The 11,090-nt window shown below is 36.9% G+C and overlaps 2 protein-coding genes across 5 annotated transcripts in view; one reads left to right on the top strand and one right to left on the bottom strand.

Moving 5' to 3' along the window:
• Positions 1-886: 886 nt before the first annotated feature.
• Positions 887-1,117, bottom strand: RB195_013364 (uncharacterized protein; the record flags this gene model as incomplete). Its single annotated transcript, XM_064203141.1, has 1 exon — positions 887-1,117. One exon carries the CDS (start codon positions 1,115-1,117, stop codon positions 887-889), a length of 231 nt encoding a protein of 76 aa, XP_064059022.1.
• Positions 1,118-3,671: 2,554 nt separating this feature from the next.
• Positions 3,672-11,090, top strand: part of RB195_013363 (uncharacterized protein) — a gene marked incomplete at both ends in the record, with an annotated part of 71,137 nt that continues 63,718 nt past the window's right edge. For 3 of the 4 annotated variants that reach the window (XM_064203140.1, XM_064203138.1, XM_064203139.1), the window contains 2 exons: positions 3,705-3,790; positions 3,870-3,993. In XM_064203140.1, coding sequence (XP_064059018.1) covers positions 3,705-3,790; positions 3,870-3,993 — 210 coding nt within the window. Of the gene's footprint in view, positions 3,791-3,869; positions 3,994-11,090 lie in introns of all 4 variants that reach the window. The other variant, XM_064203136.1, reaches the window with a different exon arrangement.

Raw genomic sequence — 11,090 nt, 5'->3', positions numbered from 1 at the left:
TAAGTTTGAGGAAGAGATTAGGCGTTTGCGACTGTTTGACTTTTTCCGATGACACTCAGTCGATGACTTCGGTTGCGCATTCCAAGAAAAAATTTCAACGCAGTGCTTTATGCACGTTTTAGCTAAGCTTCTTTATTTCAGCATTCATTGAACTTTTCCAGAATTAAGCACTCCACATTCTCTGATTTAATTGTCTACTGCTTTTATCACACATATACTAAAATATAAAATCCATAAATATACAATATATAAAATGTATGGTTTTAAAATTCTTTATTTATTTTTATTTCACTATTTATTTGTTCATTTTTTTGTTTATAAACTTAGAGCATATAAATATTTAAATTTAAGGCATATAAATGCAGAATATGCAGAATATATAAATAAAGAATAAAAAAGATTTTTTGCATTTATTTCGGACATCTCCATCTTTCTGTCTGATAAAAATGATGAGATTTTCGATACAAAAGATAAAGTTATGAAGAGCACGACGTAAATCAATCCCTATAGGGATGCGCCTGACTTTAAAGGCATCACCCCACGAATCTGATGTGGTGCAGATTTCAGGTGGAGTATTCTTATAACGGATCGTAGATTATGGAGAGAAGGGTGATTCCGTCCATTTCTTCCTGTTTGCCGTGAAAAACGGTCCCGAAGATACGGCGCCGCACAAGGCTGGCGCGCTCCAGTCGAACTCCTTGTAGAAAATGTGCGCCAGAATGCTCGAAGCCGTATCGTCCGGACCGTTTTTTATGGCAATCGGGAAGAAATGGACGGAATCACCTTTCTCTCCATAATCTACGATCCCGTATACGAGTACTCCACCTGAAATCCGTAGCAGCTCAGATTCCTGGAGTGATGCCTTTAATCGAGAATTGTATTAGGTTCATGAACATCCGAACAGCGTTACAGGGATTTGCGAGGGCTCACCGATGCGTCTAGTCGGTGTTTTTAGTCTCCCAGAAAAGTCTGGCACCAATTTATCAACCTCGGAAGGATGAGTGGCTTGGTTGGCACTAGGGCGATTTCGAACCATTGATCGTGCATTCACGCTTGAACCTCTTACCGACTGCGCTACGGATGCTTCTGCCTCCTCCAGAGGTAGAAGTATGAACATTTTCTGACGAATTTCCGCCAGTGGATGTGAGCGCTGTGATCACGCTGAATACGACTGATTCGTGCAGACGTCCGCTACATGGTTCAGCGGTTTCCAATAGTGTCGAATACAGACGGTCAAATACGAAAGAATTTCACTCAAATTATACTAAATGGAAAATATTAGTCAACATAAAATGAATAATGTGTATGAAATAAATGCCAATAAATATAAAATATAACTACACTTATGTACGGGAAATAATTTCTTATGCTCTTGAATTCCATCCCATTACCTTATAACTATTGGTCAATAGATAGCCATTTTTTCACATTCACCACGTAAAAAACAAAAATTCCACTTGATATCGAGAACGTTTATAGATCCAGTTCCTTTTTTACCCATCCGCATTTACACACAACCAAGCGACCTTAGCCTTTGGTGAAAAAAAAATACCGACGCAAGGTGATCGTGCCACGGTCTGTTTGACCTCGCCGTATCCTCGTAGTCGTTCATTCAGGTTTGAGAGGATTGTGACTTTGAGGGAAGGGCTGGCGGAATATTTATTCATTTTCATTCTTCAGGAGTGGAATAAAAGAGGCATGTGAGATTGGGTAAAGTGCTTTCTTTCTTCTCGGATCCACTCCGCCGAGTAGATTTTGACAAAAAAGGGAATCTCTCTTCCTTCTTAGAGTAATACTTTTCGTATAGAGATATTATTAACGTCTCGTTTAATATTATCTCACTTTATTTTTATGCCCTTCTTAAGAATTAAGGACATCTCTTTTTTATTCTTTTATTTTTTGATAAAACAGCCGTGAAAACAATACAAGAACCGCTCGACATACAGTCGGCGATGGTTCCGTTTCCCTGAGTGATCGCGACGCGCCCACCGCAATCTCTCCTGCGTAGCGTCCACTTCGTTTTCGGCTAGCATCCGTCGAGTTACGAACTCGATTCGTTTTATATATAGAATTTAAATTAATTTGAAATTATGTTTTTTAAAAGGATTTCTTTGACTGAGATCCAGTACTACTGACAAAGGAAGCAGAGAACTATGAAATATTGTTGTTAGGCTCGTCTAAATGGAGCAGTGGGCGCGGGTGCTTGAATCCTGGTCAAAACTTCTTCATATCTTACATATGGGCTAAGGACTTTTCTTTTCATTTATTTGTATTATAAAACACCTGTGGAAACAATACAGGATCCATAAAGAACGTACAGAGAACCTTGTGCTGAACTAAACCTCTTCATTTGCCTAATTCCTTCGTCTAAGGAAGTCCCCAGGAGTGCTACTTTGCCCGCTCCGACTCCCTCTGCCATGGCTATGTACCCCTGTTTTCCTCTGCCGGGTGTGACCGCTGGGCACTTCAGGGTATGAGTCTAAACCGGTTAAAATGCACTTTATTGTGGTAAACATGGTACACCAGTATATGTAATCAATACATACGTTGAAAAAAAAACAGTATATACACAAAGAATTTCTGAGATATGTGGTTATTTCACAAATAGAGACCTTTGTGGTTCCTGAAGGAGGTTCAGCCTACTCTGGCTCGAAATTGGGCTCTGCAGCATCTATGTAAAATCTTCCAAATGTAATGACACTAATTTTTATCGTTCTTCCTAATCACTGAAGTACAGTAACCATCGATTTTCAGATGTCAATCTGTTTTAGTTGATAGATATGGAATGTAAATCTAGTAAAATAAAAAGAATGATGTGTATTTGACCATTTTAAAGATTTTTGTGTGTATTTTTTGCAACGATATTTGCAACTTTGTCTCGTTTCCACATTTAATGTCCCTCTGACCAGCAGTGCACTTTCGTGATTTTTCTGATGAAAATCAACTTCCGGTATGAAGTGAAACAAATGTTTATGAGTCCCAGTGAACTGTAGCTTTGTTGTCAAAGATGAGGGCAAGGGTAACTTGTAAAAGCAAATTGTAAAAAATACTTCGAGAAAAAAAATCTTTAGAATTTTGGCTTTGGTCCGCGAGAGAACAGCATCTAGAAAATGTGCTATGTTTCGTAGCCTATGACCTTCCACAGGGAACTGCAAAGTGATCTCAAGTTGACAGAGCGTGTTTTACACATACCGAGTTCCAGTGAGCGCGTCGCGGTCATCCTGCACAACATAAGTCGCTGAATCTGTGCATTGTATGCTTATTACTGTTCAAATAGTATTCAGTCCTTATATTCGCAAAAATTAGTTAATGATTATAGGTTGAAAGGCACATATCATATCTCCTGTAATTGTCAATCTCTGCTACTGAATTCGCGTATAGTTCGAAAACTTAGATGTGCTCAGCTAGATTGAACCCATTCCTGGTTTATTCCGTGATTTACACCATATTCGCAAGCTGAAACTGGTTTTACTATGAGATAATCCACTAATTTCTTTGCTATGTGCTGAAATTTCGTACATACTGTCGATCTTTTAATCTTTTTTTCACTTTCGATAGTCACCACGACATTAAGAAGTGATCAATAATCGATCACTATCCTATCAGTGATCGCTTTATTTTAGGCATATCTACTAGCAAACCTGTCGCCTTCCGTACCGTAGTCTACTCACATGGATAGAAAACGATCGGTAAGCCGCCGTCCTATGGTGCTACCGCCTAAAAAAGAACCGGAACGAAGTCGTTTGCCGAGTGCACCATCATCGGCAGATCCACCGAATAAAGTGAAAAGGTACTTCTCCTATTTCTATTTTTCGTAACTTTCCAGAGCTGAGGAGGTTTTTTTTTTCTTTGGAGAATTTTTTCTTTAGAATTACTACTCTGCACATTCGTCGCCGAGCTACATCCGGTTCCGCTCTTTCACGTGTACCGGATGCTCAAAAAGTTGGAACATTGTGCAAATTCAGTCTCCTAAACGAAAAATGTAATGCTCCGGTAAGATTCTGAAGTTTTTAAGAGCTTTTCAAATTTTTTTTCTATTTTCTGCACAAGATTACTTAGTATCTCATTATTAAAAACTGATGTTTTTGTTTTTTGAAAAAAATTCATAAACGTGGAGAATCATCGGCTGTAAATGAGAAGTCTTCTGACCACTTAAATGTTTGTTACTCAGTTTTTTTTAACCTTTGCTTTTTTCCCATGACAAAAAATCGCAAACAATTTCCAACCTATCTCTGTTACTCGTTGAAGTCTTTTACCGGCTATTTTGATCAGAATTTCTAACTTAGAATAGCGTTCGGTCCGCTAACATACTACAAACTACTCAAAAATACTCAAAATAATACAAACTACTCAAAAATCCGAATAAAAATTGCCGAAAAATCCGAATAAAATTGGCCGAAAGTATGGATGTCGTTAAATATCAAAAAAAATCCTAAAAGTTGTTTTTCCTCGTTTTCCCCTGACTTTTGTTTAGAATTCTTTCCTGCCACTGCTCATCCTGTTGATCATCTTGAAGTCCATCGACCCCCTTCCTTTCATCCCACATCCCTATAAGTTCTGTTTATTACTAGGTTAATGTTTAATATTGACTCCATGACAACACAACAATACTTCGCGCGGATATTCATTATTACGTACCCTCCGATCCAAACATGTGATCGGGATTACGGTAATCTTCTTATTACTGTGCGCATACTGCTACTATGTAGATATATGAATCAGATGGATTTATTTTCGATGAAACGGGTTGATTTATAGCGGGAATATTGAGCACTCGATAATAGCTGGAGAGCTGCCGCTTTCATACGGCGTGCGAGGACGAATGGATTTATCAAACATATATTATCCTCATGGATTTATCATCCTTTTCTGTCACTCAGAAATCAAAACAGTAATTTTTTTTTGTTTTCACGGAAGAACGTACTCATAGATAATTTCTTATACTTTCCATTAGCCTCAGGGAGCGTTTATCGTTTATCCACCCTCTCTTTCCTTCTCCTCTTTCATTTTCCTTCTTTCCTTTTTCCCTACTCTCTTCCTCTTCCCATCTCCGTAACACTTGCACAAACGACACTAGTTGGTGGTCGCATGTGCTGTCCAGGTTGAAGTCATTTGGCCGGAAAAAAATTCTTGAAATTAAAGGGGATTTCCCATCACATATCTATGCATGGATACCAAAAGTCACTAAAAAATTCCATTTTTTTACATCTAAGGTTGTAGTAAATTGACTGGGAAAAATCTTTAAAATTGCGAAAATTTTTTCACCGTATTTTGCATGAATATCAAAAGTTACGAAAAATTCCGCTTATCAAATCAGAACATTTCCCAGAAAAAAAAATCCGTTAACGACTAAGAAAACGTGCTTCTCCTTTCAAAAAAATCTTCGCTTCTTTTCCATTTTTCCAGAGACACTACTCGAAAAAAAAATCCGCGACTTGTGATTTTTTTCACTTGTGAGTTGGATAGGAACAACGGACAATGAAACTCGTTCCCACTGTGCGTCCCTCACTGCGCTATTTCTCACTCGGGTGCGTACAACAACGCTGTTTTGAGTCATGAGGTTGTACTCTTCGGCATTGCCGTCTCAATTGTGATTTCTTACTCAGCTGAAGGTCGCGTGGTTGAAGAAAGGTTATGAAGTAGTCGTCAATCAAGAAAATTAGCAAGGTTTTCCTCTGTCCTCTGTTTTTACTCGATTTTATAGATAGTTAATTAATTTTCTGGGACTGTAAGGACACGATGAGTTTTTTAAAAGCTCTCCTACACTCCTACTGCTCTTAATTTTTTTCTAAAGAGAATTGGTTTTTTTCCGAGAGAGAAAAAACACGTTCTTCGGGAAACATTTCATTGAAAACGATTGGAAAAAAGCACCACTTTTTCTCTGTCACATTACCCGTTGTTTTGACCTTGCCTGTGCACATAAAGTCGATTATTTTCGTTGTCGAGCACATCTTAGGCGTCGTTCGTTCCACTGTAGGACCTTGAGAAGAATTTGACTCATAGCCTCGTGTGTAGAGGAGGAAGATTTTGCGGAAAGTGTAGCGTAAGAGCTCAGGGATAAGACGTTTTCGTTGGAAATACGATTGAAACTTTTGGGGGCGCCTAGTAAAGCCGATGTACGTCCGTCAATTCTGCTCGCCGTATAAGTGCTCCCACGAGTAATGCGTGTGAACATACGAATTTGTCTTGCTGAGAATGAGAGATCCTACCCAATAACCATATATATGTCCAGAAATCTTTCACAAGCAATAGTTCGTCTCTAAAAATAGATATTCCATTAAATAGGGTATATCGTCAATTTTGGTTGTGAGGGAAATTTTTCTTGACAACAAATTGCTCTGCCACGAGGTTCTGCTGTAAGAGAACCAAGAAATTACGCTTTTGGTTCAAGTATGAATAATATACGATTGAATTACTATTATTATTTTTGTTTACATTTATTTATTCTATATATTACTACACTTATTATTAGTCGATATTATCAAATTTTTTCGCAATAGGTTAAAAAAAATATGAAGTCCTCAGTCCATAGCATTTTATCGTTCATAACTCATTACATTAAAATATATATAGAAAATAAATAAAGTAAAATAGATGCAGCATGGTAGTACTCTTCTGTAGTACTGTAAAAATTATGAGTATTGATTTATCATTTTAGCAGATTCTAAAATGAGTATAAACATATTCAATGCTTAGTACTCAATTTGAGAAAATCAGAAAAATTTAAGAAAATAAGGAAGGAGAGAAAGAAAAAAGAAAATTTAATCATTTTAGGAAAATTAAGATTAAATAGAAAACTCAGTAATAATGGTTAAAATTGGATAAAAAATTAGGTTAATTAATTTAAGAAATAAATTTAAAATAAAATAAAATGAGATAAAAATTAAATTAATTATACTGCTATGAAACATATTAGTTATGAAACTATTCAGTTCTAATAATAAAACGCATTTTTTAACTTATTTGAAAAAGAGGAAGAAAATGTCTGTACTCCTAGTGATGCAAATCATCAGAAAAACGAGAGAGAGGGGGACTGAGAAAGAAAGGAAGAAAGAGAGGAGAGGAGAGGAGAAGAGAAGAGAAGAGCTAGTGTATGCTTTATCATTCCTTATGCGTTATGGCGTTGCAGATTGTAGTACCGTGGGGATTTTTTGGCGTTAACAGGACACATTTGTCTGGGTGTGGGTATGGTGTCTCGGTTAGAGGTTCCGCTCCCTGCACGATCGATCGGAGGTTCGAATCCGCCTTAGTGCTCACCAAGTCTTTCTTCCCCGCGCGGTCGATAAATTGGTATCACACTTGTCTGGGAGGACTTGACACATCGGCTAGACCCCGCAGGTCATTGTATAGGCCAGTTACACGTTCGTGAACCTCAAACAATTCTGAATTGAAGTGAACGAGGGGGCGGATCCCGAACGGATTGATTAATGCCAGAAACTTTACCCTTTATCAGCTACAACTTTGCGTATTTCATCTTTTTTTCATCGCACAAATTAACTACTCGGCCCTTTTCGGATGATCTCATGGACTACCGATATGTTAACGAACGATTGATGGGATGATAACTACGCATTTCCCATGAATGACGGGTCAAGCGTAACAGTCGTCGATTTTTGTCCTCTTGGTCTGATTCCGCAAGCAAAAAATGCAAAAGCAAAGGATTTGAAATAACAACACTTTTTTTTTTAAAGATTCCCTTATTATTGTAAATTTTTCGTAGTTCGTACTCCTAACAGGTAAAATTGGAAAATAAGTTTAAGAAAGGGGGAGTGAGGATTAAAATGGTGAAGAACAAAATAGAGAATCTTTAAAAAAAATAACTGCTATATCTAATAACTAATAACTACAGTATGCAATAAAATAACTGCAATATCTAATAGCTACAGTATCTAGTGTTTTGACCTAGACAGTAGAGTCGTTCGGCCTCTTTTCTTCTTTTTTTTTCTTTCTCTTCATTTTCCTTCCAGTTTCTGTTTTTTCCCTCCGCACTCGAAAACATTAAATTAGCTGCTAAACGAGCAATACGATCCTAGCGACAGACTCTATTAGGTAATTCGAACTTGACAAGACTTCTTAAGACGTAAGATGCCGACGTACGACCTGGATTTTTTTCCGTGGTGTTCTAATCGACATAGCGGCCGTCGGACGTTTTTCATGCATGTTTCGCATTCTATCGTCAACACGTTGACCTTGCGCGCTAACCGATTCACCATTAAAATCGAGGAGTTCACCGGAAATTGTATAAATTAATCGTATGGGAACAGCGGATACAGAGAGAGGGTGTGGTCATCGCAAAATGCTATAAAATCCTATCAAAACTGTTCCACGCGGGACATACGCGGGCGTTGCGATAGTGATCAGCAGAAAGAGAGGATCAAATCCCGGTCAGATGATCGACGCTTCTGAAGTCATATAAGTCAGCTTCAACAAATCGTTGAGTAGATTTAGTAATTTGCATTCGAAGTTCACTTTCTCGCTTTCTTAGTGAAGATATAAGAGTTTTTGTGCAATTACACACATTCGTTTTCTGATCTCTCTGATTTCACTTTTATTTTTATCCGCCTCTTTTCTTTCTCTTAAAGATTCCAAAACCATTACATCACTTATTTCAAAACTGAAGATGAGTCACTAATTGCCCGGTTCTTACTCTCATCCAGAAATTCAAACAGGACTCCCTTTCGACGAACATAATTCCTGCTATCTGATGCAGAAATTCTATACGTTTACTGTTTTAAAACAATTAAATCTGTTGGAATTCTGGGAATTTTTACAAGAAAGTGCGGTAAATTTTTCCGTTTATACTTTTTTGATAGTAATAGCAACATTAGGTAGCAGCCAGCTATATATGTATTCCTTTTTTCTTTTCGTGTTTTTTAATGTCTTGTTATTATTAGAACGTTGCATTTCCTTTTTTCAAGCTTAAATTGGCAGCACTAAAAGAGATGATAATCATAGTGTACTTGTTAATTTTTTTCATACACGAGAAATGTTCCCCGACAGTTTTCGACTATCAAAGAAATCAAGAGAATTCCTCTGTTTCTTCATACGGTCTTCCATGTGGTTCGCGGATCACCTTCAAATCTCTACAATTTCCAAATTCTTCATATTATCTTGTTTTCCATCGCTTCTTAGAGTTCTCGCTTCTCGCTTTTTTTTGTAACCCATCCATTAACGTTGTTCCCCTTTCATCTTACATCTATTTAGTACAAACTTGAAGTGATCATCCAGAAAATATCGTAGTTTTTATGAAAATATGCCATAATTGCACCCTTAGGCGGCCAAATTTCCCTCTTCAAATCTTTGCAAGTGTTTCTGTACTCGTTTTTGTTTGTCCATAAAAAGAACTAAACCAGGAATTATTCGTTGACCAAAGTTGTTGGGGTTTTTTTTTTCGAACTACCCAGTGTGACATTATAAGAGAATTGGTGTGTGCAACTGCACAACATTTGTTATCAATTATTGACGTCAAGTACCATATGTTGGTAGTTTTTCCCAAACTTTAATTTGTTAATGCAATAGCAGTGTTCAATATGTCGACCATCCGGAATCGTTTTTTATTTTGAGAGAAAAAAAAACAAACACCTGAGGTGAACAACGTCACACTGAGAAATTTCTTACATGACTCAGTATGACTCATGGAAAGTATTGCAGCTTGTGAGGATAATAAAATTTATTACACAAGTATTTCTGAGTCAAACCAGCTAGGATTTGTTTATCAGCCACGATTTGCTTCTCACAATACCCAGTTTTTCGTTTTTCCTGCAGAAATTTCCACGAATCTTTTTCCTTCTAGCCTTTTCCTTTCTAATAGTTTTTTTTTGGAGTTTTTGATCTGTTGGGAGCATAAAATATCATAATGAACATCCAGAATATCGCATTCAATAAAATCTCCTCTATTGGGAAAAAAACTTGAGGAAACCTTATAGATGTGTCTCGCCCGATTTCGAAATGTTGCGGATTTTTTTTTGAACATTATTTCGAAATCTTATCCGAAAATTAACCTTATCATAACTCATAAAGAGGACATGGAATCTGACATTTCAACGAATCACACTGTCACTGATAAATGTAGTTTTATGTGTCCTAATAAGGTTAACTCCCTCGGAAGATTCCGCTGTAACCTTCAGAAAAAAGAGAATTCTGCAACAGGCGACGGAAACACGAAAAACTACGAAAACAGGCAAGGCACACCTACAATGGTTCCTCATAAGTTTTTTTTTAAAGCTAAGAACAAAAACATTCCATGTAACCGGACAATAATAAATCGCGATGGTAGTAGGTTATAGTAGTAATGGTATATGGTAAATCGCTTAAATTTTTACCAGAGGCAAATGAAGTAAATGAGGTGAAATCAGTGAAAATGTTCTAAAAATAACTGAAAAATGATCATAAATAATTCATATTAGAATGTCTTTTCAAGAAAAAAAAATTGCAGCAAACAAATAAAATATGTTGTGGGCCTACGGAGAGCTTTCTGGAAGCAATCAATTTTTCCTCCGTGACTTTTTTTCCTTTGAAATTACATAGTAGAATGGAGAATCTTCAACAGTTTAATGAATTTCTTGAAAATTCCCTGGGAATCTTCGGCTACGTATCCAAGTGTTCCTTTCTTTCGAAGAAAACCTCAAGGTTATCATGCCTAGAATCGGACCAAGTTAAATTCTGGATTATTTTCAACTACTACATACTTTTTTTAGGAGAAGGATACTGATTGAATAGATTTTTTTGTTGTTTTCTGCTCTATCTTGTAGAAAGTAGAAAATGACCTCTTGTTTACCGCTTCCTAAGAAGACAAGGGAGTTGCTCTCATGGAAAACTATGCAAGTACGATCCGGGAATCAGGTTTTTGGCGCCTATGGTACATAGTGCAGGTTTCTTCTGCTGAAAGAAGGAAATTCTTTGAAGATTTCTGTCGCATAACCATTTATTTTGTATTTTTTTCTTTATTTTTATTTTAAATTTCTTCCTAAAATAAACATTTTCCATCAATGTATTTCTTAAAGGGGGGATCAAGAGGATCTATCGACTCAAATAAAAGTTTTTTTTTCTGAATTTTCCTGTCTTTGATGTTAGATCATCTCAGAAAGGAG

This window comes from Necator americanus, chromosome V, assembly GCF_031761385.1.
Source record: "Necator americanus strain Aroian chromosome V, whole genome shotgun sequence".
NCBI lineage: Eukaryota > Metazoa > Nematoda > Chromadorea > Rhabditida > Ancylostomatidae > Necator > Necator americanus.
This window is presented reverse-complemented; position numbering and strand designations above follow the sequence as displayed.